Source organism: Tiliqua scincoides, chromosome 5 (genome assembly GCF_035046505.1).
Source record: "Tiliqua scincoides isolate rTilSci1 chromosome 5, rTilSci1.hap2, whole genome shotgun sequence".
Taxonomy (NCBI): Eukaryota; Metazoa; Chordata; class Lepidosauria; order Squamata; family Scincidae; genus Tiliqua; species Tiliqua scincoides.
In genome coordinates, this window is record NC_089825.1 from 123,396,381 (window position 1) to 123,423,432 (window position 27,052).

The following is a 27,052-nucleotide window of genomic DNA, read 5'->3' on the forward strand; positions in this document are numbered from 1 at the left end:
TGCTCAGACCCCACTGACTGACTTTGGAGGCTTCCCACCAGAGACCTTCTTGGGTGTTAGCATTTCATTCCTTTCCATTCAGGCCCAATCCATCCAGCCACAGCTTGGAGGCAAAGGCTGAGTGCCATTTCCCATACCAACCAGCCCTCCGCAGGTTGATACATTCTGCATTTAAGAAATCACTTGACTTCATACTGATAACTAATTCCAAAACTCATTTCCTAATTCTATAATGTTATGAACTGACATAACACAGAGCAGAATAAAAAGACATTCCAGCCAGGCCACTTTTAAAAGTCCACTTTAAAAAGATAATCTTATCAATTCATTTGAATTAAAAAAGCCATGTTGGCATCCTTCAGTCTCGGAAGACTATGGTATCGCGCTCTGAATGGTGGTTCTGGAACAGAGTGTCCTCTCCAGTGCACGAAGCCTGGGTAAGGTAGATATGGAGGATAGACTGTTTCCCATGCAGCAAATCCCCCCTCTCCACACCGCTGAAATGGTCCAATGGAGAAGCCAATATGGTTGGTTCCAGCAGCGTCACAGGAGTTGCCAGAACATGACTGTGTTCAGCCATGAACTGCCTCAGGGACTCCGGCTCCGGATTTTGCCTCGAGGTCGACTCCTGAAGCCTTTTCCTTATCTGGATGTAGCCACAAGGCAGTGGAGGTTTGGGATCAGAGTTTTCCTTCTCTCAGATGAGCTGCCTTCCCAGGCTAAGGAGTCCCATCTACCCGGTGGCTGTTTAGTCGCCTCTTACAACAAGTATAGCCAAACTGAGGGCCTATTCTTATCCCCCAGCCCCCAGGGGAGATTAAAAAAGCACAACATTTAAAAAGCTCAACACAGAATTACTTCATTCGTGTTCTTGGGATACTTTTTTTTTTTTAAAGCAATTTCTTTTTAAGGTAAAATGAAATTATATTTTTTGAAAGTCTCTGCTTTGTGTTATTATTCTTACTAGATCTGTATATCTTCTTTTGACCAGAGTCCCCAAAACAGCTCTGAAGCTTTCTCAAGTTCATTGAAAACCTTACAATTTAAAAATTAAAACCATAATAGAAATAAACCTATGGGTGGAAGTGTTGATGCATCCAGTAAATGCTGGCTGAGTTCACTCCCACGGTCCGAGGTCGCTTGGCCTGGCACAGTTCGCGGGAGTGTGTGTGTAGCTGATGCAGCTGCAAAGCTAGCGCCAGCGAAGAACAGACAGACAGACAGCGGCTTCCTTCACCAAAGTCTCTATTTACAGGATTTACAGATACTCAAAGCAGGCAACAAGCGTGGGTTCCAATGCAGGGAACCAAACATATCCAGCCTCACAAAGTGTGCAGAGTGCTCCACCTCCAGCCATCCCATGAGCCCATTTTACCAGTGGTGGCTGTTCTGATTTTATTGCTCTGCTGGCCAATGGGTGCCTGTGTACTGCAGACTTGGGCTAATTAGCCCCACCCAATTCCAGCTGGTCTTGTGGTCACTCAGGCGAACTCTTTACACCTACTGAGTGACTCAGCACAGGCCTTTAATTGCCTCTATTAAAGGGCCAGCTTTTGCCAGGCCTTTGTGGCAAAGCCAAGCCAGGGTCTTCCTCCAGAACTCTACCAAGGAGATGGGTCACATCCCTTGACAGGAAGATGGCTGGAAGAGAACAGATTGAAAAACCAAAATTGAAAATAGTGAACTTAATATATATATAAAATATATATTTGGGCCAGAAACTTCAGGAGTTTTTCATCCAAATTGAACCTCTGTAGGCTAATTTGTTAGGTTTACTACTGAATGCTGTATCAAGAATTATTAAAAATGCTTCACTGTTTGTTTGTTTTTCTTTTTCCCCTTCACAGCTGAGTTCCCTGCTTTCTTTCTCATTTGCTTCATTATCTTCTCTGGCATCGGAAAACCTTCCCTAGCTTTAGGAGAAGGTAGGCCAGGCAAGCAGCCATGTTGACAAATGCTGTCAAAGCCAGTATCCATAGTGCCATCTGCTTGTCGGGTTGACCTGCCAAGACACATTCTAGAGCCTTGGGGCAAGTTTGTGATCCTGGATAGCACAAGAAAGTAGTTTCAGACACGGGTGGAATCTGCAGAGAGATTACAACCCAGAGGAAACACAGCTCGCTCGCCAGAAGTAGAATCACACAGAAGCTGAAGGCCACAGCGCGCCAAGTGCAGTGAAGAGCTGTCTTGCGTTCTAATGGAATCATGTCAATTCTGGAAGTAGCCATGCTGGCTGGTGAATTTTCTCCTGTAATCTCATTGAATCTGGCAGTCAGGGTGTGGTGCACACCAGAGGGATCTGCCTGCCCTTCATCAGCATTTACTGCTGCATTTCTCTGGTGCTTATGCCCAGTCTTTATGAGCCTCATGAGCCCCACTGGGAGCAGGGCAACCAAAAAAGCAAATCCCCACGCTGAGGATATGGGTGCCGAGAAACGTTGGTTGAAGCAGAGTGCGCTGCAGAACGGCCGAATATCCACCGCCACCAGGGTCCAGTTACAGGCCAGGTCAGGACTGGCAGAAGACCAAGGCCCATCAGCAATAAAAAGAGCTACCAGGCGTAGACCCAAGAGGAGGTACCAGGGGGCTAGGCCTTGGCAACCAGTGTCGCCCCCCGAGAAGGCCAGGGCTGGCTGAAAGAGTCGGGCCAGACCAGCAACAACAGCAGCCATCTGTGGAGAGAGAAGGGAGGGTTGTGGAAGAGATTAGCCTCGCTGTTGAGACCCCTGGCTCCACATTTTGAGGGGAAAGGGAACTAGGTACAGCTGGCATTTCTTTTTCAGTAGCACTCCTATGTCTTGAACAGCTGCACAACAAATGACGTTTCCAGCAAAGGAAGGCTTCATGCATGGAATATGTGCTTGCAATGCAGCTGTTAGAGGCACATGCACATGTTGCATGAAGGCTTCATGCATGGAATATGTGCTTGCAATGCAGCTGTTAGAGGCACATGCACATGTTGCATGAAGGCTTCATGCATGGAATATGTGCTTGCAATGCAGCTGTTAGAGGAAATAGGTGGCCACCCTAAAGCCAGCAGGGCCTTTATTAGGTACCACCACCTTCCTTTCCAGGTTGCTCCAGCTTCCTTCTAGGTTCAAACCCTCACAACCTAAATTTCTCTGGGATTTCAGGAGTAGCCTGGCCTCATTCCTTGTAAGGACCAGCTGCTTTACTCTTGTGCCTTTCAGATTGTAGTCTGGCGTATATTGTAAAAGGGAGGGGGATATGAAAGATAGGAGACTTGCTGGCTTGAGGTTGGCAACGTTCCAAGCAAGGATGTACTGAGGATGGGTACTGGATAGCAATCCTCCATGGGAGTGGGAGTGATGCCACCAGGAGCAGTTCCCTCTGTGAAGGGGATTGTGACCCCAAAGGGAGGCTATTGGGTTATGAGCTACCTAAAAACAGGTAGGGGAGATCCCTTGTCTCAGAGGAGCAGGAGAGGTTTGGAAGGGATGCATGTCTGGATTTTCTAAGGGTGGAGTATTTTCTAAAGGTAAGGACTTCTGAATAGAGATTTTAAAGAACTGGCTATGACTGTTTAAAGTCTCTTTAAAGTGGTTACAATTATTTTATTTTAATTTTTATCATTACTATTACTATTAATAATACGTTTAAGAATCAAATTTACTATTTTTTAATTTATAATTTATGATGATGATGATCTTATGATCTTTATGACGATGATTCTGAACTTTAGAATGTTTCTGTAGACTAACCTGTGCTTGCAAAATGGGCTATGATTTCATTGCAGTTGATATCATCAGGTGAACATGGATGAAGCTACCTTCTTGGTTCACCCGCATGCCATAACTGTCTACGTTAGGTCAGTAACTCTCCAGCAAAAGAAAGGTCTTGCCCAGCCCAGACCTGCTCTCTGAGACCCCTTTTCATTGAGGATGTACCCTTGCAAAGCAAGTGTGTGCTCTGCCATTGAGCTATACATCTGCAGTTTCTCCTTCTCATTCTAGCTTTTGGTTCCCTTTTTGTTTCCCTGAACAATTGCTCAGTATGCCTCAGTTCTTCAGTTCCCTTATAGAATTCAGGCTCTGGACCCTTGCCAGGCAGCAGATTAAACTGTTCCTCTTCTCCAAAGAGTATCAGGCTATTCAGTTCAATATACTGTACAACACTAACACCTGTCTCTAAAACAACCCAGCAGATCTAGTTCCTAGTTTCTTTCTGGTTTTTCTCTATGAAACAACTCCAAGGAGGCTTTGGAATTCTCTGTGAAATAAACTGTAACATCCATCCAAGCCATGTTTCCCACACACTCTACACATGCTCAGAAACCCTATTTGGCTAATTTATCACTTGGCTCATTAGTGTGCCAGGAGTTAAGCCCTTGGACTGAAACACACACACACACACACACACACACACACACACACACACAAGAGAGAGAGAGAGAGATTCCTAGCTAAAATTAAATCATGCCCATCTTTCAGGAGGGAGTTCTACTTTCACATTCCTAGAATCTGGAGGAGGAATGTGATAAACTGGAAAGTTGGAGCCAGAACTCCTGAGTTCTCTGGGAGAAGAATAGGACTGAAAATACAGAAGAAACTTCCTTAATTTTTATCTTGCAGAAAAGGATGCAGGTGAGTGGGACAATTTAGCAGGATCCAACTTATGCCAAAACATCACAATGGCTGTTTGGAAGAGGAATACTTTTCTGTGCGGTTGTTTGAGGGGGATTGCTAAAGACTACTGCATAAGCAACCCACATTTTAATGCACTCTAAAGGCGATTAGGAAATCCACTATACAGTATCCCTAGGGCTGTTTGGAAAGAACCAATGCATTTAACAGGTTTCTCTTTCATAATCCCATCAAAGCCTCATTCCTTTGCCCTCCTTCCTTCGATTTCCTCACCAGTTCCATGAATCCATGGGCTGGATCATGTCTGGTTCTATGCATAGCAACAAGCCTTTTGACAAATGTTTCATTATCTTGTTAAAAGCCCCTTCCTTCTTTACCTTTTCCGTTAGGATTGCCTGGCTGCCTTTTCTCCTGGTGTTTGTCCACTGGCTTATATTCTTCCCCTTCGCATCAGCTCTTCTCTTTCTGTTATGTGTTCGGATGCTGGAAAGAGAAGGCTTTTTCCATATCATCAGAAACTTCCTGAATAAATCAGGCCAGACACTGGCAAACACAAAGCTGAAATGAAACTCCTAAGAAACAAGAACAGCTGCCAAAAATACCGCCTCTTTTCCTCCCACAAGTCATTTAGGAGACCCCCTTCTCCTCTCACTAGATGCTACTTCCTCCTTTTGCAATGAATGTTCTGTATTCTCCATATCCAAGCTGCATCTGCTCTGAGAGGAAGTGGCTGGGGCCTAACAGATGCAGGCTGTGAACCCACTCAGGACTCCTGGGTTGATGATAAGGGATGTAGGAGTCCCAGCAGGAAAAGTGTGAGCACAGTACAAAGGGCTCATTCCATCCACACAGAAGCAGTAAACAAACGCCTTTCTTCAAATCCTTCTGGACTATCTTCCCAGAACAAAGATTCACTGTAATTCAACCAAATAAAAGCATGCCAAGTTTTGTGTGACAGCAAAGCTGTTGAGTGCAATCAACCCATCACACAAGCCTGTCCCTGCATGTCCAACTGCAAATGAATTTCCCAGTTTTCAACCCACCTTTTGTATACAACAGCTTAATAGTTTATTTGGTGACTTTTGTTTGTTTGTTTTTAGTATTTTGTTTCCTTTTAACTGGTTTTATTCATTGCTTTTTCTAAATTTGTGAACTGCCATGGAATCTTTGGACCAATAATAGTATATAAAGAGTTTAAAATAAATGAATGAATAAAATGGTGCAAACTCAGACCAAAGACTGTTGAGTAAATTTAGTGCTCATGGAATAAGAGGACAGGTCCTTTTATGGATTGGTAACCGGGTAAGAACAAGAAGTAAATAGTAGGAATAAATGGGCAGTTTTTCACAGTGGAAAGAAGTAAGAAATGAGGTCCCCCAAGAATCTGTATTGGGACTGGTGCTTTTTCATTTGTTTATAAATAATCTGGAGTTAGGAGTAAATAGTAAAGTGGCCACATTTAGAGCAGTGATTTTCAGCCTTTTTCATAACACAGCACACTGACAAGTCAGGCACACCATCGGTTTTTGGACAATTGACAAGGCATATTATGCTGTCAGTGGGGGAGGGAACCTCACATCCCCCAATGGCCCTACTAATAAATGATCCTCTCCCAAATTCCCACAGCACACCTGGGGACCATTTGCAGCACACCAGTGTGCCATGGCACAGTGATTGAAAATGGCTGATTTAGAGATATCAAATGTTTCAGGGTGATAAAAGCCAAAGCAGATTGTGAAGAGCCCCCAAAGGACCTCTCCAACATTGGTGAATGGGCAACCAAATGTGTTTCAATGTGTAAAATGATGCACTCTGGGACAAAAAAAAATCCCAGTCTTACATATATGAGAAGGTGCAAAAGAGGACAGTCAAAATGATCAGAGGGCTGGAGCATCTTTCTTATGAGGAAAGGCTACAGCGTTTGAGATGTTTTAGCATGAAAAAAAGGCAGTTAAGGGAGGGAAACATGTTTGAGATGTATAACATTATGTATACCATGGATAGAGAAATGTTTTTTTCCCCTCTTTCCCTCTTTCTCTCTTCCTGGTTCCAGTATAGCTTGTAAGGCCTTTGTGGTAGGGACTTGTTTTTGTTCATTAATGCTAGCCTGTGACATGCCATGTGCACTGTGCACTTTGACCAACAAAAAGTCGGTTTTTCCGGTTTGGTCACCTCCTAGCATGACCAAGGCATGGAACCCAAGGCAAACTGATCAGATGAAAGGCTGCAGAGATCAGAGCACTTTTGATTACCTCTGTGATTGGACACATTAAGCATACATGAACCAGTCAGACTGATGGGGAAAGCAGAACCAGAGAAGGCCAATGCCTCCAAAATGTGGAAGTGTTAAAATTCCACCCACCTGGTCAAACCACTCCAGCCACACGTACCCTTGGTTCCTCACTCAGAGCTCCTCCATTTCAGCTCGGTTTATGGAAGCTGCATCAGCCATGATAATCAAATTGAGCCTCCATGTTCTAAATACCAGAGGCAGAGGACAAAGAACAGGAGAAGAAGCCTGCCCTCATGCCCTCCTTGTAAGCTTCTCAGAGGCATGTGGCAGCCAGCAGGTCATGGTTGGGGACAAGGTGCTGGAGTGATGGAGTGGAAGCTGGATGTTCATATGCAGTGTTCTGGGGCAACATACCTGCAATGAGAATTCTGAGAAGACAAGTGTTAACCAAGTACTCTGCCTATCTATGTTCTAAGGGCAGTAAGCAGTTTGTGCAAAGTGACTTTTCTCTACAGTGCTATTCCCCTTTATGTGCCCTAAGCATACCTAACATGCTCACATGTAATACAGCAGCATGTCATACATGCTATCATTGTCTCCCTAGCAAGGGATCAAGTACAGGGGTGGGAGTGTTGCAATTGACTACCATATGTTAAGTCATAACAGAACAGGTGGGAGAGCTGGGAGTTTGGGGTGTTTATTTTATTGTATTGTATTTGCTCTCCATTGATTTCTAGCTCTCCATTGATTTCTACGAGTGCAATTAGCCTTACATCAGCGCAGATGCTGCTGTAACATTACGCGAACATCAGAGGAGTGCCTGTCATCTGGGAAGGGATCTAGGATATGGTGTCTGTCAGCTCCTCCCTTCCACATTCAGTCCATACCCTGCTCATGCCTCATTTTGGGATTTGCGCCAGCTGGATTTGGACTGGCATCTGGGGTACGTTACATGAAGTTGCAGCAGCATCAAAGTGACATTCCACCGTTGTTGGGGTGAAGTCATGTCATATCGTGGTCAGAACAAAGTTTGGCTGGCATCTGAGGGCTTTACACCATATCTTATGCCACTCAGAAGCATTTTTTTTAAGTATAGGATTGCACCCTTAGATATATCTCATGCAGAATAAGAGTTCTACTTAAACCTCAAAATGAATCAATAACCATTTCAGAAAACAATTTTAAAACTGTTTAGGTTTGAATTTTTAAAAGATTTTTAACCAATGAAAACTATATAATATGATTAAAACAAAGTAACAACAAGCGTTGGTGAGCTGAAGTTTTACATTTACTGTAATTGCATCCCTGGGTAGAGCAGCATCTGTGGGAGGAACACCCATGGGGTTGCCAACTATCTCATCCCAGCTGGGCTCTTGTGACTTGGCAAGCTGTCCAACAGGCAGAAGAGCAGTGGGGGACCAGGAATGTCTGGCTGCCCTAGTTAGTTATATCATTGTCAAAGAGTCTGCAAAGCGACAGTCTCTCCGGAACAAGGTTAGTGAACTCACAGAAGAACAACCGGAATCTCGTTGGTCCCTACTGCCAGGCATGCTGTGGGCTTCCCTGTGGTCTGTGTGGCTTGGCACATCGAAGGTCCTCTGCCCGTCTTGGACAGCTGCCTACGAGGAGCAAAGAGAAACACAGAGTAGCAGGGAATCTAAATGAGTGGTGACCAGGACATGCCCCTGTAATCCCCTTCAGTGCTGCCTCTGCACATGCACACACAGGTGCAGTGCATGTGCCCCCATGAAATGACAGGGGGGATGGGAGGTCCCCCCTCTCTTTGTTGGCATCCTTCAGTCTCGGAAGACTATGGTGTCACGCTCTGAATGGTGGTTCTGGAGCAGAGTGTCCTCTCCAGTACGCGAAGCCTGGGTAAAGTAGTTCTGGAGGATAGGCTGTTTCCCATGCAGCAAATCCCTCCCCCCTCCACGTCGCTGAAATGGTCCAATGGAAAGGCAGAGGCCAATACGGTTGGTATCTTTACTTTACTCCCTCTCTTTACTTATGACCAAAACACATGCGGCCTCCCTGCTCCACACCACTTCTGCTTGTAATGTACAGGAACAGTGGCTACTGGGAACCCAGCACTACAAACAGGAGCATCGGGGAGCACTGCAAGACTGAATGCTGCCCTCATTGCGCATAAAGGGAAGGGAGGGCTCCAAATGCCCTCTTCCTGCCTATTTGGTGCTTTGGAACCACTGTGTGTGTGTGGGGGGGGGGGGAGAGACAATCTGGACCCACTGCAGCTTCTTTTTAGTTCTCCCTCCAGCAGTGACGGAGGAAGAAGGGGTTTGCTGCTGTCGTGACCTTGCTTGCTCTCAGCAAGTCCCTTGGTGAAGTGGCAGGCTGGAGAGGGGAGCAAAGAGATGGGGCTGCTGGGGGATTCTCCATTCACTGCCCTTCCGACCATTTCTGGTCGCTTCACGGCAATGTTTGCTCTGGCCGTCACAGCAACAACTGTTCTGCCCAGGGTTGCAAAGCTGCGATCCTGTGAAACCAAAGGGCTCTGGATGAGTGTTTGGTCAGCAGTGACAATGGTTGGAACACCTGGCATTCACATGGAGATTGCATATGCTCACTGCTGTGCGCTGCCTGAAGACAAGGCTAGTTGGGCAACAAGTATATGTCAGGAGTATGCATTAACATTGCCTAACAATTTTCTAGCTGCCTCTGCCAATATTGAAGGGAGGGGAAGACACAAGAGCCCAATGCAGCTTTCATGCTTTGAGGTGTGGCCTTCCCATCCCTGCTTGCTTACTTGTGAGGTACTTTGTTCTTGTGCCATCTGTTGGGGTGACAGAGTGGAGGCTTCATTTGGGCGTGGAGTCCTCCTGGGGCAGGGCATCCATAACAAGGGAGCTGAGGAGAGCAATGTTCATCCTGTACCCTTCCCATCTGTGTTCTGAGGGTAGCCAGCTCTCTGTGCAAAGTGCTCCTTTGGCATGCAGATGGCCCTTTCTCCATTGTTTCCATCACCACAGTTCCTGTGAGGCTGCTCTAAGTGTGTACAACATGAGACCAGACTGGTATAGTCCAGTATGGTACACCCTATTATCTGAAGTCTAGTCTCCCAAGCAGGGGCTACAGCACCAAGGTTGGGGTGCTCTGATGTGCTGTGTTGTTGGAGGGTGGAGTACGGGGGAGGTGGCATGAGTTGGTATTTTCTGGTGGCTTTTCTCCTCCTCACTGGTTTCTACTGGTGCTTTTGGAGATAAACCAACTCCAGCATTGGTGCAGCATTCCACTGATGATTGGGTGCTGTCTGCCATCTGGAGGGGGCATAGAATATGGCGTTTTCTTTCCCCTCCCTATTCCACCCATATCTCCTCTCCATTTGGGCACTGGGTTAGGGTGTGCCAGCATAGTATAAACCCCAGAGGGACTGCTGGACACCCTGAACCAAACTTTGGTTCCATGCACTGCCTCTTGGGAAGCATGGGCTGTGTTCGCAGGAAAGCCTAGGTATCTCTGTATTTTAGAAGCCAAGGGATTTGGCTTTCCGGAGGAAAGGAAGCCCTATGCTCTCTGGGAACCAGGCCCTGTGCTCTCTGAGAACTGGCACTCTCATGGCTCTTTGAAGCGGTACATCCTTCTGCTAGAAACAGTCAGGTGCTGATGAGCTTTGCATCACCTCAAAATTGGGTAACTGGAATGTACCTGAAAGTTATTCCAGATCAAAGTGAACTCATCACCTGATGTTTGATAAGAGCTAGAAATAACTGGAGTGTCTCTTTCAGTGAAGCAGCAATTCCCTGCCTCAAGCGAAATTTCCAATGAATGTTGATGTCCCCTTGGGTAAGAGCCTGGGGTGAGTCAAACGAGACTTGTTCTCTTTTCAATTAGTGAGTTTTAATTACAGGTCTTCACTTAGGTCTATCGAAGGCTTTGCCCTCTTCTCCCACCCAAGGGAATCCCCCCTGCCATGAGTAAGAGGATGTGAGAGAGAATGTGGGGGGGAAGGTGTAAGCCAGAATGTGAGCAGGAGTGTGTGCAGTAAATGGAATCACTGTAACTAACTTCTTCTGTAGAGCCAAATTCTTCTCTTCTTCTTCAGGAACAGGAAATAGCCTCCTCCTGTTCAGTGTTGCCTCTCCCAGAAGCCCCTTTCGTTTCCTGGGAGAAGTTGTACAGCTTCATTTAACAATCATCTTTTGCTTCTCTCATTCATAATTGCATGCTTTTCTTTTCTTATTAGATAGCATTGCTTTTACTCATTGTATTGATTTTTCTCAATAAATGGCAACCAAAGCTGGGAGTAAGTCCAACGGAACTCAATCACAGTGGCATAGCTATTGGGGGTGCAAAGCACTAAGTTTTGCAGGTGCCTGAACGTGCGGTGCAAGCGGCCCTTCCCCCTCCCCTTTGGAGCCATTCCAGGCAGTGGGGGCAAAACGGGGGCTCTGAAGGAGAGGGGGAGGGTCCGCTTGCACAGCATTGTTCAGGGACCCGCAAAACTTAGTGCTTTGCACTCCCTCTTGCTACGCCACTGCTTAATGGGACTTAATTCTGAGTGGCACGTATAGGATTGCGCTGGGCCAAATCCTATTCTGTTTTCCAGTGCCGGTGCAGCTGTGCCAATGGGGTGCGCGCTGCATCTTGTGGTAGGGAGGCAGTCACAGAGGCCTCCTCAAGGTATGGGAGCATTTGTTCCTTTAACTCGGGGCTGCATTGCAGCTGCACCGATGCTGGAAAGCTGGATAGGGTTGGGCCCTGAGTCACTTCCTATTCTCTTTCTAGTATTATGGTGGCACACTGTGAGAGTGTACATTGTGAGCAAAGACAACAAGATTTCCACATATGCATGCTTGGGGATACATGTAAATGATCAATGCATGTGTCTTCAGGGCATGTGTGTTACGCTAGTGTCTGGGGCACTACCACTGGTGGGGCTTGGGTTGTGCCAGTGTGGTGTCAGTCATGCCAATAGGGGCACAGGGGTCTGAAGGCAGCTGCCATATCCTATGTCACTCAGAACAGATTTTTGGAATTATAGGACTGACCTGTAAATCTAGTTGATTTCTGTCACCCCATGGCTAAATACTGAATGTATTGTTCCACTAGTGGCGTCACTAGGGTTTGCGTCACCCGGTGCGGGAGGCCAACGCATCACCTCATGCAGTGGGTGGGGCAACACCCCAGGTGGTGGGCGTGGTGATTTACCATCGCCCCACCCCCACTGGGTTTTTTTTGCTGTACCTGTTGATAGACTAAAGATATTTCACTGAGGTTTGTTTCACTGCATTCTGCATGAAATTATGCATTGATTGATATATAACATGATGGTATTATTCTTACAAACTGTGATTTTAGTCACTCGTGGTGTCACACGCACACACACACACCCCCGGGTGTCAACTTACTAACATCCTATTGCAGCAGTTCTCAAATGTTTAGCACCGGGACCCACTTTTTAGAATGACTATCTGTCCAGGACCCATTGGAAGTGATGTCATGGCCAGAAGTGGCATCATAAAACAAATTAAAATAATTATAAATAATTAAATTAAAGAAAAACAAATAATTAAATAAAGGGAAGTGTTCCACCAAGTGAATTTTCTCTGTAGGCTGCCTGCAATAATACACCCCCTCCCCTCCAAGAAAAGAATCAGTAAGATTTTCAGCGCTACCCAGTACCCAGTTCAATTTAAGTTCTTATATTTCAAAGCATATCACTATCAGGACTCACCTGGCTTTACAAGTCTAAAATAGAAAAAAAATCACTTTATCTTCTCAAGCCTCTGTTTCATTCTTTTTATGGGGGTGAGGGGCTACCTTTTTGAGCATTTGTTGTTGAGCTCCAGTTCCATCAGATCAGGACCATTCTGGTAGCCTCACATTTCCCTTTGCCTGACTTGCCCAGCAGCCAAGGCACGTTTGCTTACTTGCAAGGAAACATGACCATGTGGCTTAGTCTCGCTTTCCATAGGGCTCAATACATTTGTCAGCTTGGAGGGAGGGGCCTCCTCCTCAGGTGTTTTTTGGCGGCTACATTCATTGGATCAGGACTATTTTTGTGTCATTGGATTTCTCTCAGCCTGCCCTTTCCAATGGACTAAGGCAAGTTTGCCTACTCGCGAATAAATGCATGATACGGCTCAGTTTCACTTTCCATAGAGCTCCATGCATTTTTTGTTTTCCGGTTTTTTGCCAATAACTTTTGATAGAAAGGAGATATTTCACTCCGTTTTTTTCATTGCATTCAGCTGTAAATTCCACAGCCAACAGTATATAACATGATGGTATTATTCCTAACTACTGCACTTTTAGCGCATCACCCCCACAGTGCGCGTCACCCCCCTTGCGCGACACCCAGTGCAGCCCGCACCACCTGCACCCCCACGATGGCGCTGCCCCCCACGTCAGCTTCTGTGAATTGGCCAGACAGCTGTAACATGTAAATTGTGGTATGACTATAAAGTTTTCCCACACCCTTTTTTCTTGAAGCCTAAATCTGTTGTGTCTGCTGAATAAATCTTTCACAAAGAAAATTGGAGTAGATTATATAATAGTTTTAAAGAGAACCAGCCCGACAGCTCTCATTGTTTAATCATGTTTGCCGGGAAGTAACGGTAAAGGATCTGATTAACAGCAAGATGTTTCATCATGACAAGGTCTGACAGAGCTCAGTCCGACTTCATTAGGCTGCAATTATGGCAGCAGTCAGCAGTCGGGACCTGAAGCAACCTGTGCACACTTAGTGATGAGTAGGAAACAGCTGGATCTTTGAACTCTGAAAACATGAGCATCCTTACCTTATTAAAAATGGCTGTGAACATTTCACTTGCAACTGCACAGAGGACTCCAAGTGACCCAGCTCACAAACGGATAATGGAAAGCAGCATAAGAAGTACCCAGAGATCAAATCACTGAAAAGTGACAGTCTGCTGGACTTGATGGTCTGTCCTTGTACCTTGTAAAATCCTTGACTTCTAAATCAATTCCTTATATGACCACCTCTTTTAATGAGATTTCAACAACTGGAATATCACCACAATCTTGGACAGTGCAAAAAAACAGTAGTTTTTACCAGGCACTCAAAGGGGTTCATTTGGACATATGGTTTGGATAAATCAGAATACAAAAATATTCACCTGGCTACTTAGATAAATGTATAGATTTGCATGAACATGATGGTGGATAGATGCCCCATAGTCAGCGCAAGGATGGTGTTCAGAAGATTTTAAATATAATTTATAAGTAAAAACCATACTAAGGCAGCAATCCTACACAGGCGGTGTTTTGGTATCCACAAGGGATTTGGTCTCAGACCCCCCCCCCCCCCCCACGGATACAAAAAACCGTGGATATTGAAATCCAAGGTTTTGGCACCTTTAACCCTCAGAAGATTAACCCTCCGGAGTGTTTTTTGAAGCCTGCAGAGGGTTGAAGCCTCCGGAGGGTTTTTTGAAGCCATCTGCGCATGGCCTCTGTGGGTTTCAGAATGGTCCTGGAGTGCAGAAAAAGTGAATTCCCGTTTCCTTTGAGAAATCAGAAGTTACTTTTTTGCCCTTACAAGGCATTTTGAGGCCTGGGGAAGCCTTATAAGGGCAAATAAGTCACTTTCAATTAACCTCAGGAAACTAGAAGTTGCTTTTATGTGCTCCAGGGCCATTCTGGAGCCTGCAGAGGGGGCTGGCAGATGCACATGGCCTCTGCAGGCTTCAGAAAACCCACTGGGGGCAACCAGAGCACAACTCTAGTCACCTTTGGAGGGTTCAGGTTGGGCCAAGTCTGGCTCAATGTGAGTCTGGGGCAGTTGCGTAGCTAATGATCGTTTAGCCCGGTGCCAAGTTCAAAATGTTGCCCCAGCAGTGATGTCACAACAGGAAGTGATGTCACACCTGGGCTTTTTTTTTAAAGCAAGGAGGAACCTACCTCCTCCCCCCAGCAGCTTGCCACGTAATTGCTCTGCTGCCTCCCCCCAGTCAGTGGCGTAGCTAAGGCATCTATCTGCTACCTGGGGTTAAAGAAGATTTATGGCCTCACCCAGACAAAATCAAATGAAGTAAATAAAGAAAAAGTATGCCCCTGATAGGTTCGAGACACTGTGCTGTGGTGAAAAGGGATGGTTATTTTCCCCTTGCTAAATATAAGAGGGGCACCACTTGGAAAAGTGCCTTTTACCCAGTTAACAGGGGTAACTGTATTATGAAACATGGAAATGAGAGCTGACTCTTATTAACACCTGATTGGTTTCATGCTGTATCATGATAGCATGTCATTGCAACATGTCAATAACATGATAATATGTCACTGGCTGTCAGAACAATCAGTCTCATAGGTCAGTTTTGAGTTAAGAAAATCCACTTTGTGTTCCATAAGGCAATTGTGCTTTCATTTTCTGCTTAATTGGCCATAACTTTTGATAGAATACAGATATTCCAATGCAGTTTGTTTTATTGTATTCTGCATTAAATTACCTTTCCAAAGATCTATAACATGATGGTATTATTCATACATACCAAGATTTTCACAATTTTGGTCACTACAGTCAAGGTCAGCTTGTTGCCCCCCTAAGGCTTGGTGCCTGGTGCAACTGCTACCCCCTGCACCCCCTTAGCTACACCACTGGTCTGGGGGACTTGCGTTGAGCCAGATCTGCAGATTGAAAATCCTCAAATAAGTACATTCAACCTGTACACATTTTCCTGACATAATTCCAATTTAATTTAATGGGGTTTACTTTTGAGTAGACCTGCCTAAGATTTCATTGCTAGCCCCCCTTTTTGTCCCTTGATGGTACTTCTGCACAGTTTTTGTTTGTTGAGGAGTGTTTGGCCAGCAGTAGCAATGGTTCGAGGACATGGTATTCACCAAGAGAAAGCAGACACTCAGTGCTATTCACTGTTGCAAGAGAAAGGACTGGTTAGAGATTAGAAGTGTTTGAAATAAATAACACTGTTTTCAAACTGCCTAGAATCTGTCTACCTTTGGGTTTGCAGCTGTGCCAGTATCCAAGGGCCTATGTGCCATGGTTGACAATTGTTCAGATGGAAACAAATAATAGCAATTCATGGATTGGTCAGCAGGTGGTGCCACAGGATCTCTCACTAAGGATAATGAGGAAAGCCCAGAGGGGAGTACAGTAGAAGGAGGGAACAAAAGGATGGGGAGTCCCTCCCACCATCTCCTTTGCCCAGTATGGTATGAATGGCTTTACAGGAAGTAGAGCTTGTGGGACTGAGATCTCCAATAAAGGACAAGTAGGGGCACGTGAATGTGCAATTCAGGTCAAGAAGAACCCTGTGAGCATGATCGCATGCTGTAAGGCAGGCAGATGTGCCAACCTTTATGGGAAGGCAGGAATCGTCTGGCCCCTTTCAGAGGGAACCTCATTGGTGCTGGAAGAAAAGTTGCTTTACTTTTTGATTCAGCTTTTTGGGTGCTGTGTGACTTTCTCTGGTTCAGACAACACTTCAACCCAACCAATGGGATGGTACACAGAGACTGATGGAAAAATCCCCATGATTAGCTGGTAAAGTTCACACTACCTCCAGGCTAGAGGCACTGTTGAGTGCTCTGCTCCAGGTTGGGAGGGAATAACTGCACCTGGGGAATTGTGGCCTGCCCTGCAGCCATTTAAAGGAGAAGGTGCTCTGTAGTGGGGTGGTTAGGGTTGATGACTACTCTATCCTGCAGTCACACAATTACCTGTGTTGTAGTAGTATATTTTAAAGTCCAGGAGCTCCATAGCCATGTCCCATTAAGACTATGACGAAAGCAAAAAGCAAGAAAACCCAGTGGCATATCTAAAGGGGGGTCAGGAGGGTACATTGCCCTGGATACCACATCTTTAGGGGCACTTTAAGGCACGTCAAGGCTTCAAGACACTTCAAAAACTCGAAGTGCCTTTTGGAGGGCCTCTAGAACACCCCCTCAAGGTACCCAGTGTATGAGTATATAGTGCAAGGGAGTGTTAAAATGAGAGAAATGGGGTATGGAGGGGTGTTAAAAATGTTTGTGCCCCCAGGTGCCAGATGCCTTAGCTCTGCCACAAAACATTGCATTGTTTTCTTCTCTTGCCACTTATTTCTATCTTGCAGCTGCATTTAAACTGTGTCCAGCCCAATGGAGTAGGATACATTTTAAAACAAGGGTATAAAAATGGAAAATTGGAATTGAAAAAAATATCCTAAATAGATATAGTATTAAAAAGCATATTACCATACAAGCCTATGCATATTAAGTCCCACTTTGTTCAACTTGGACTTACTCCCTGGTAAATTTGCACAGGATCATAGGCTTAAGCTGCACTTCTATGCTCACTTTCTTGAGAACAAGCTCCATTGAACACTGTGATGTGCTTCTGGGCAGACATATCTAGGATTGCCTGTCAGTGTAACAGAACCCACCTATAGTCTCTCAGGTAACAATTTGGAACAAGTGGCATGCTCCCTAAGTAAATTTCTCAGTTTGCCTTCTGGCGAGCCTGATGCTATTTCTCAACTAAGGCTTTTGGGGGGGGGGCGGCAAAGGCAGCACCTGAGCACTCCTGCTAGTGACATCACCATTCCTGCTGGTGACATCACCACTCCTGCCTAAGGAAATGTTCCAGAGTTCCACTCCTCTCTCCTTTGGTCACACCCTACAAATGGAAATTACTAACTTTTTTTTCTGCTGCAACTTTTTTCCAATGGCCCAAAGCATTCATGCAGAAGTTCCCAGTTCAATGCCTAGTACAATATATGCAGTTAGAAGATCCCAAGGAGGAGTGCTGGGAAAAGGTCCAAGACCTTGGCTAGAGCTGAATGTACAGCTAGATTCAAGAATGGCCAAAGCTCGTAGAAAGCAACCTCGTGTGACTGGCAGGTGAAGATGTATGTCCTAATCTCTGCCTGGTGTGCAGCTGTTTTAAAGCACAGGAGCTCTGCCAGGAACAAAAAGTTGGCAACCCTAGTTGGGGATAACTGTGGTTACTTTGTGGTAAAGGAAAGATGGGCAAAGGCCTTCAAGCAAGCAATTCACATGTTCCATTCGGGCATTTTAAGTTGCACTTGGCTTCTGACAAAGTCCAACTCAGATCCAGTTGTTCATGTGTACTAAATGGATCCCGGAGTATTGTGATTTGCCTGAGAGTTGTAGCTCTTTGGCAGGCATCATCCTGCCCGGTTCACTGGGGAATTCCTGGATTGCACAACACCAGGAGCATGAACTGCCTCTTGCAATTCTGGACACTTCTGTATTGTGGAAGCAAGATGTTGTATAGCCAGAGAAACACACTCTTTATTGACACCTAAGATGTGAGCAGGTCCTTCCTGGAGGGTTCTGGGGAAACTGTACATTGCAAAGTTGGGCTTTCAAAGATGGTTTGGCAGGCCACCGATTCCATTTGCGCAGCAGCCATGGAAAAAGCTTTGCTCCTTTGGCTTCTGAACTTAATGCAAAACACATGTTTGTATTCTTTTCTCTTGAGTGTGCCAGTGTATGAGCACATCTCTACTGAAAGGCAAGGTTGAACCTTCAAAGTTACAGTATATACATCACTGTGGGTATTTTTAATTTGCTTTTTAAAAAAGATACAAAAATTGTATCAAGACAACAAACGGTTTGAAGTCTGTATATTCTGACCGACTAGATTCTTTTCAGATCCTTTCCTTTTCCAAAGACCTCTGGAATTATATTTCCTGGACACTCCCCATTAGAAGGCTTAGATCCATGATGTCTTTCCATTTCTAAGATTCCGCTGTGGAAAGTTTGACATACTAAAGATGAGGGAGCCTCAGAGCATGTCGAGAGTACCACTGAGTAAACAAAACTAGACAGATGGACAAGGGGGCTTACAGATCAACTAGGCTGTAACACTTCTAATTTTAGCAAATTACATACCTACCACCATACTTGCTATTCTGTAAGAAGGCAGAAAACTGCCACTTCCAAATATTTCAGGACTTCTAGTTCCCAGCCCCTTCTCTCCCAATTCCTTTCCTTGTGCTATAAGGTGTGTGTTTTGTTTTTTTAAAGTCTTCCTATGGTGTCTTTTCTGAAAGAGATTAAACACTTTCAGCCCAGGCAATCCAGCACATCTTATTTCAATCCACTGGCTTTCCAACACGTCTAGGAGGCCTAAGTTCTCTGCCCTGCTCAGAAACTCTGATTGCCTGGATCTCTCTCCCCTCTTGGTCAGGGTGACCAGATGTCATAACCGTAAAAGAGGACAAGCACCCCAAAATAGGACAGTCAAGAAAAATGTAGAACATGGCAAAATAAAAGCTAAAAACACTCATAGATTAATTTCATGTGATTAATTTAAACACTCTATTACTCATTATCAAATTTAAAATGTTACATATAATTTATTAATTACAAGATGGTTATGTGCTGCCTGCAAGGGCTGCTCACAGGGAGAAGGAGGACATTTAAGTTCTTTTCCAGGACACTTTTCCAGGCTAAAGAAAGAGGACATGTCCTGGAAAAAGAGGACATCTGGTCACCCTGCTCTTGGTACCCCCTACACCAGGGGTGTCCAAACGTTTTGGCAGGAGGGCCACATCATCTCTCTGACACTGTATCAGGGACCAGGTAGAAAAGAATTGATTTACATTTAAAATTTGAATAAATTTACATAAATGAATATATTAGAGGTGGAACTTAACATGAATGAATGAAGGTCTTGCAATAGTTCAAGGCCTATAAAAGACCTTGCACAAAGCAAGGTCGGCCTTCCTTCACTGCCACTGCTGCATAACAGATGTGAAACAGCAAGCAGTTGAGAGAGCCCTAGTTCCACAGATCATGCAAGAGGCCAAACAGTCTGAGAGCAGTTTCATCAGGTCAGCGTGGGCTCCAGCAAGTCTCTGGAGGACCAGAGGTTTATTGGAGACTGGGGGCTTCCCACGGGCCGGATTGGAAGACCTCCCGGGCCCGGGTTTGAGCACCTCTGCTCTACACAAAAGAGATGTCATTCATCTCTCGTGCACTCATTCTCCATTTACCACTTTAAAAGTAAAATATAAGAAGCGCTGTGAAAATATAACCTGTTGAACTCGGATCACTTCAAAGAGAGTTCAAAGGTAGAGTGACAATTTTGCTGTAACTGGTGGACCCCTTCCAGAGAACCCAGGAGTCCTGACTCCCAAGCCTCCTGGTTTAATCGAGTAGACCGCTCCCCAGAAGACCCACGATTTCTGGCTCTTGACTTTCCCTGCTTTAACATGCTGGATCCCCCCCTCCCCCGATCAAAGGATGGGACCCAGGAGTCCTGGCAAGCCGCCCACCAATCCCTCGCCTGCCGGATCCGTGTGGGCGTCTCTAGTAGTGAGCCGAGGAAAGTTTTTTGGCGCTGAGTCACAGAGAGGCAGTGGATCAGTCGCTCACTCGGGCTTCCATCCTTAGCAAGAGGAGGGAGAAGAAGAGGCACCCCGAGATGCCAGCCTTGACACCCCTGCTTTGGCTTGTCCCCCTGCTGCTCAGATCAGCCTGGGGGGAACCGATCCCAGGTAAGGGTGTGTGTGTGAATGAGGCCAGTTTTCCTTTCCTAGCGAAAGACACGTGTCTTCCTCTGCTGTCGAGCAAGCAGAAACGCAATGGGGCATGAGGTCGAGGCTGTACCAGTTGAACTTCTGCTTGAGGCTGCCCAAAGCTCCAGGAACTGCCTCCTGGGGGGGGGGGGAATGTGGATGAGTTGGGAAAAGTATAGTCACTAAGTTGGTCGAGTAGTGAGTAGGTAGGTGGGAATGAATGAGAGCCCAATCCTAGTAAGTAAGTCCCATTATAGTCAATGGAGCTTACTCCCAGGAAAGTGTGGCTAGGATAGGGCTCTGAGTTGGTTCTCGGTGATCTTCCCTTCCTTGCTCCCCACGCGTTGGAGTGAATGAAGGGGAAAACTTCTGGGGAGGGGGGCGCTGCTGGAGGCTGAAAGTTTGCTAGATGGGGCAGGATGGCTCGGGACGGGCGGGGGCTGGCTGGCTGCCCACGTCGGGATCGGAGAACGTGAAGCAGTAGTAAGTCGGTGGCGTAGCCGGAGGGGGGGGCAAAGCACCAAGAGCCTCCCCGCAGCGTGCAAGTGGCCTCTCCCCTTCTGGGCAGGGGGGAGTCACACGGAGGCGTACGCCCGGTTCCTGAGGGGACGGGGAGGGTCCGTTTGCACGCAGCGGGGAGTCTGCCTGCAAACTGGGTGCTTTGCCCCCCTCCGGCTACGCCACTGAGTGCGGCCAGCCAGACAGGGCGAGCCGCTCTTGAACAGGCTGCTGGCAAGTGTGCGCGCCTTCGCGTCCCACAGAGCTCTGTTGTGTCTAGACACCCTTGTTGTTGTTTCCATGCGCTGCGGTTGTGATGTGGGGAAGTCCTGGGCTTGGATTGTCGCCGCCGCCGCCGCTCACTGGTGCAGTGGCTGGCCAGACTAGTTCAACAGGTGCAGCCCATGGCTCGATCAGCCAGCGATGAGCCTGTTGAATGTCGGGCTGAGTGATCAGTTCAGTTCATCTGCGCTGCAGAAGCAGAGAGGCTCAAGCCTGCCTTGGAAACACAAGCAGTCTGCACATGCCCAGAAACACTCCCGCGCTGCCACTTTGCATGCGTTGCGGGGCTGAGCCCCGGTTGGACCTAAGCCCTTCCCACCACGCGTTGATTGCAGGCATAGCCTCTCCCCCCCCCCTCCTGCTTCCGCATTGGCTGATTTTGGGGGGGAGGGGGTGAAAGTTTCCTGATTCCTGTAAATGGGGCAGGAGTGCGAGACAGAGCAGCAGTGGGAATGCACCGGGGGGGGGTGGGAAGGCAGGCTGACGTCCGCATCATGCGACCCACAGAGTGACTCACCCACACATTCGCCCCACCTTCCCCGCTCCAGCTCTGGGCAGAGTGCCATCTGTTTGCCTGCACGGCGGGGCATATTTTATCAATGAAGTCACTTGAAACTGGAGGGAGGTGGTGGGGGGGTGGATGAGCCCTCTCCTTCCCTTCCCCCCACCTGCCACGTGATGCTGCCCCTCAAACTCGATCCCCCGACCCCATCCCCACCTCCTGCCCTGGACTGGTTCAGGTTTCGGGGTGAAACACGACACCCCCCCCCACTGCTCCCTCCCCACTGACGCGACCCCTCTGCAAATAGCCCTTGGCGTCAGAGGGGGAGGGAGGGCAGCTCTGGGCGGTGGTCCCTCATTGATGGGGGTTTTCTTTTTCATCCAGCTGTTAAACCTCCTCATGTTCTAACTTGCCAGGTTCGCCTTTCATTCATCTCATTTCCTCTCCCATCACTTTTCTCTCTGCTTCCTCCTTTGCTATTTCCAGCTCCTTTTGCAGACTTTGATCCCAAGCCTATGCCTGTCTACTCAGAAGTATGTCCCATTATAGTCAATGGAGCTTACTCCCAGGAAAGTGTGGCTAGGATTGCAGCCTTACTTGGGTCTGTGGATGTCAGGAGATCCTAACTTTCAAGTGACAGCACAGTCCAAAGCAAGTTTACTCAAAAGTATGATGACCCCCTCCCCCATATTGGATAGGAAGCATGTTTTGCATTGCAGACCCCCAAGACCTTTAGTTCTCCCTGGAGGCCAGAGATAAGATGTTCCTCTGATAGATGTGCATTCATACTATCATTATTTAAGGCAGTGGAGGTTGACATCTGCAAGAGGGATCTGAAGGCCTTAGGGATGGACCTCAACAAGTGGGAAACCCTGGCCTCTGAGCGGCCCGCTTGGAGGCAGGCTGTGCAGCATGGCCTTTCCCAGTTTGAAGAGACACTTGGCCAACAGTCTGAGGCTAAGAGGCAAAGAAGGAAGGCCCATAGCCAGGGAGACAGACCAGGGACAGACTGCACTTGCTCCCGGTGTGGAAGGGATTGTCACTCCCGGATTGGCCTTTTCAGCCACACTAGACGCTGTGCCAGAACCACCTTTCAGAGCGCGATACCATAGTCTTTCGAGACTGAAGGTTGCCAATACTGGAGGTTGACATTTTTTTAAGGTTAATTTTTTCTCCCTCCTTTTCCTGTGTCTCCCCTCTCCCTCCTAGCTCCTGTGTGCCCTGGAGGAAAATCCTGGAGTCCAGACCTGGAAAAGTGTATGGATTGCTCTGTGTGCCAACGCCAGAATAAGAATGATTTCTGCTCCACATGTGAGTAGCCAAAACCAAGCCCTACCCACCATGCACTGGGGCCTGCACTTCTGCCATCCATGGTGCTTCCTTGGCCTTCCACTAGTAAGCAGTAAGGGAGGGGGGAGGATGGTGACAGTTTTGAACTACATTTAAGGATACACTGTACAGTGTTTCTCAAACTGTGGGTCAGGACCCACCAGGTGGATCATGAGCCAATTTCAGGTGGGTCCCTATTCATTTCAATGTTTTATTTGTAATATATTAGACTAGAAGCTACTATGGTATGTAACTGCATTCGGGGAGATATTACAGACCTGTACTTTAAACATGCTACTATGTATATTGTTTTAATAATGATAGTAAATGGGACTTACTCCTGGGTAAGTGTGGGTAGGATTGCAGCCTAAGATTATTAAATGTTCCTGCTTGTTCCTAAGATGTTCCTGCTTGATGATGTCACTTCCAGCCATGACATCACTTCTGGTGGGCCCTGACAGATTTTCATTCTAAAAAGTGGGTCCCAATGCTAGAGGTGTGAGAATCACTGGGCTACAGGATATAGATGTGGAGTTCTGTGTGACTCTACCAACCCCTTCCCCCCCGAAGTGCGTACAAAATCTTCTGAGGTTTCTGGTTTGAAAAGTGAATGCTACTGGGATAAAACAAACTCCTTTTTCCAAATTCAGGACCGAAAATTGTGAATTTTTATGACTTTTTGTGTCTTTGAGTTTTATTCCTAGTGGCAGGTCACCTAGCTGGGCTTGTTGGAAATAACTTTGTCAACAGTGAAAAGGGGCTTTGGATAATGGATGCTGGGAAAGTTTGTCTGAACAACTGGGAAGGTGTTGGTGGTGGAGGTAGTCTGAATGAGAAACAGATCAGTTCTCTAGGAAACTGGGATGAACTTAAAGTGTTCTTTTCCCCATCCTTCCAGGCAGAGACCCCCAGCCCCCTGACAATTTCAATATGTGGCTTCTGATAGGAGCATCACTGGGAGCTGTTGTTCTGGCTATTGCCATTGGTGGTATAATCACCTATGCCCGTTGCAGGCGGCGGGAGAAATTCACCAGTGAGTATTCCTTCTTTGTTACTTAATTCCTGGGGTTTGGGGGGGTACAACCCATAACAGAAGAACCCTCATTCCCCACTCTTCTGCCAGTTAGAGCTCTCTCTTTTCCTGTTTCTAGCTCCAATTGAAGAGACCGGAGGCCATTCAGCTCAGGAATCACTGATACACTGAAGGTGAGAACAAGTATTTCCAGTCTTGAGCCACAGCTATGCCTGACCCCTTCATGACTGCCAGAGGACAGAACAATTTATATTGGCTTGGCATCTTTCACTTAAGCCAGGGGTGCCCAAACCCCAGCCCGGGGGCCACTTGCGGCCCTCGACGTCTCTCAATGCGGCCCTCAGGGAGCCCCCAGTCTCCAATGAGCCTCTGGCCCTCCAGAGATTTGTTGAAGCCCGCACTGGCCCAACACAACTTCTCTCAGTGTGAGGGCAACTGTTTGACCTCTTGTGTGAGCTGTGGGATGAGAGCTCCCTCCACTGCTTGCTCTTTCATATTTGTGACGCAGCAGTGGCAGCAAAGGAAAGGCCAGCTTTGCTTTGTACAAGGCCTTTTATAGGCATTGAGCTATTGCAAGACCTTCATTCATTCATATGAGTTCATCTTTAATATATTCATTTATGTAAACTTATGTAAATTTATTCAAATTTTAAATGTAAATTAATTCTTTTTTTCCCCCGGCCCCCGACACAGTGTCAGAGAGCTGATGTGGCCCTCCTGCCAAAAACTTTGGACACCCCTGACTTAAGCAAACAAAGTTCCTAGTCCTCAGAAACTGTGAGGGAAAACTTGGTAACCCTTTCATGCCCTCCATTTCAGTATACCCTCTCCCCTGCATTTGCACTCTCCGCAGCAAGATAAATATTAGGAGTGCAGCCATTTAATTTATTAAACCTTCTAATTGTCTTAAAAGGCACCCCTGAATAGTTTGGCAATTGAGTTAATGGTTTTTAATACAAGTACTTATGGAAACTGAAAATTGGAGACAGTATCTGGGAAGAGGCATTCTCACCAGTGTGAGAGTGAAGAAGGAATGCTTCTTCTAAGATGAGTGCCTGATTCATGATGCAGTATATACACATCATTGAAAAACAAAGGAAGTGTGAATTATTTATTTTCTTCAGAACTGTTAGCTTGTTCATATGCAAATGTAATCAACAATTTGATTAATCAAAGATTTCTTCAATTGAGAGACAGCTCCAACAAATATACTTGCACAATTATATGGGAAAGAGCCATAGCTCAGTGGCAGAGGGAAGCTCTGAGTGCAGACGGTCCCTGGGTCAGTCTCGAGCATCCACAGGTGAGGTGGGGAAAGACCTGCCACTCACAACAACAACAACAACAACAAGCTAGTTGGCCCAGAGGCCTGACCCAGTTGAAGGCAGCCTTATATGCTCACCGGAATCAGCATGATTCTCATTGGATCACCTGGATTTTCTTTGACTATGGCAAATATGCAGCACTCAGCCAATGTGGGAACGAATGTGGGTCCCCCATCCCATGCCCCCTTGCTTTGGCTCTCTCATCAGGCTTGACTGTGGCGTCTCAGTCTCCATGTCTTTGGAATTCCTTCCTTGACACATACCTTTTTTCCCCTTACAGATATTTCTGTCAACATTTCAAATGAATGAGAGAGGAGACCGAATCAACTTTGATTACCTCTGACTTTTCCTGAAGATACCAGAAGGACCTTTTCCTCTGCCCTGGAATCCTGGGCTGTGACACTTTTGCACACACATTTCTTAATGTGACCTTGTATCTGTTTCAGGAAAAAGTTTTGGTGGTCCCTTTTGCTGCAGCACCTCCCCCAGATATTTGCAGTGTTAGGGGCGGAGCAAAAGGGGTCTCTAACTCCCAGTGTCTAATGCCCCATATTGGGGTGATTTTATTTTCATACTGGGGCACAGCGGTGGGGACCCTTGTAGCTTCCAGATCCTCCTAGCTGGGGGCACTTCTGCAAGGAAATGCATGATCGACTGTGTTTCCCTCTGTGGAGCAGTTTAAGGGAGAACATGAATGTGATCTTTAGATTATTTGTATATAGAGAGTATATTGGGTGCTAAGTCTGGGAGAGGAGCGGGGTCTACTTTCAGTTTAGCCTCTTGCCATTTCTTTTGTCAGTGGCTGGGACCCTACAGGAAGTGAGCAAGTTGCTACTTCTTAAGTAGAATCTACACTAATGTCCAATCTTTCCTCCTTCCAATCACCTGACCTTGGTGCTCACACAGAGAGGATGCTATTTATATCTTCTGCTCCAATAGAGAATTTTAATTTTATGAGTTTGATTTCAGGAGCAAAGGAAATAAAATAAAACAGCATGTCACTTCACAAGCCAGAGTTTGTGGATTCCTTTTTTTAAAAAATGAAACAGGGAGCCTTATTCTTTATAAATGTGTTGCATTGTTGTCCCATTTCTCAACCTCAGCAGTCACAGTAGTAGTAAAGATGACTAACATTTATCTAGATCAGATCAGGAACCTTTAAACAACCCTGTAAGGTAAATCAGTATGATTCTGATATTGCAGATTGGGGGGGGGGGGGGCTGAGAGAGTGGCTTGTGCAAAACCATTTTAGTGAGTTCATGACTGAGGATGAAACTTGAATTAGGGTCTTCCAGGCTTGTGGCCTTGGCTGCTACGCTATACCAGCCCTCACTAATATTTTGCCTATACAGGTCATGCCTTGTTATTCACTGGGTTCTGTTCCAGAACTCCAATGGATTACAAAACATCAGTGGATACCAAATCAGTGGAAAAATAGCTTTAAAGACCCACTTTCTTGCTCCTCCATTGTTGCCCTAGAATGCCTTGGTATAGACACTATACTCCGTTCAGCTACTACATGGGGTGATTAATGGAATCTAATGGAAGGAATTTATAATTATTTAACAGTGTGAAGTAGGAAATTGGATTTTGGTGCTTTTTCCCCTTGTTGTAAGGCATTTAAAGGTGGGCCTCGGTATCAGTGGTAAGTCAAATCAGTGGATACCAAATTAGTGGATTCCAAGGTCCCACCTGTAGTAGTATTTTTCCTATACCTCTTCCTCTTTGCTTTATTTACTTGTAGTGCTTCTAAGCAGCTTCTTCTCCAGCAAGCTTAAGGTGG

General features: G+C 46.3%; 2 protein-coding genes across 2 annotated transcripts; one reads left to right on the forward strand and one right to left on the reverse strand.

Annotated features, from left to right (window-relative positions):
• Positions 1-1,228: 1,228 nt before the first annotated feature.
• Positions 1,229-5,200, reverse strand: LOC136652058 (uncharacterized). The gene is made up of 2 exons (XM_066628901.1): positions 4,982-5,200; positions 1,229-2,672 (listed from the first exon to the last, which is right to left on the reverse strand). The coding sequence occupies exons 1-2, from the start codon at positions 5,114-5,116 to the stop codon at positions 1,881-1,883; spliced, it is 927 nt and encodes a 308-aa protein (XP_066484998.1). The 5' UTR covers positions 5,117-5,200; the 3' UTR covers positions 1,229-1,880.
• Positions 5,201-20,133: 14,933 nt separating this feature from the next.
• Positions 20,134-26,278, forward strand: TNFRSF12A (TNF receptor superfamily member 12A). The gene is made up of 5 exons (XM_066631007.1): positions 20,134-20,279; positions 22,792-22,893; positions 23,810-23,944; positions 24,063-24,117; positions 25,550-26,278. Exons 1-4 carry the CDS (start codon positions 20,207-20,209, stop codon positions 24,113-24,115), a joined length of 363 nt encoding a protein of 120 aa, XP_066487104.1. The 5' UTR covers positions 20,134-20,206; the 3' UTR covers positions 24,116-24,117; positions 25,550-26,278.
• Positions 26,279-27,052: the final 774 nt, after the last annotated feature.

What these genes read in the sequence shown, in the direction of transcription:
- LOC136652058 (XM_066628901.1), bottom strand. Translation starts at nt 5,116, where the DNA reads ATGATATGGAAAAAGCCTTCTCTTTCCAGCATCCGAACACATAACAGA. An exon ending in AGGCAATCCTAACGGAAAAG is followed by an intron (nt 2,673 to 4,981) that starts GTAAAGAAGGAA and finishes CTCTCTCCACAG; the next exon opens with ATGGCTGCTGTTGTTGCTGG.
- TNFRSF12A (XM_066631007.1), top strand. Translation starts at nt 20,207, where the DNA reads ATGCCAGCCTTGACACCCCTGCTTTGGCTTGTCCCCCTGCTGCTCAGA. An exon ending in CTGGGGGGAACCGATCCCAG is followed by an intron (nt 20,280 to 22,791) that starts GTAAGGGTGTGT and finishes TCTCCCTCCTAG; the next exon opens with CTCCTGTGTGCCCTGGAGGA. An exon ending in GAATGATTTCTGCTCCACAT is followed by an intron (nt 22,894 to 23,809) that starts GTGAGTAGCCAA and finishes CCATCCTTCCAG; the next exon opens with GCAGAGACCCCCAGCCCCCT.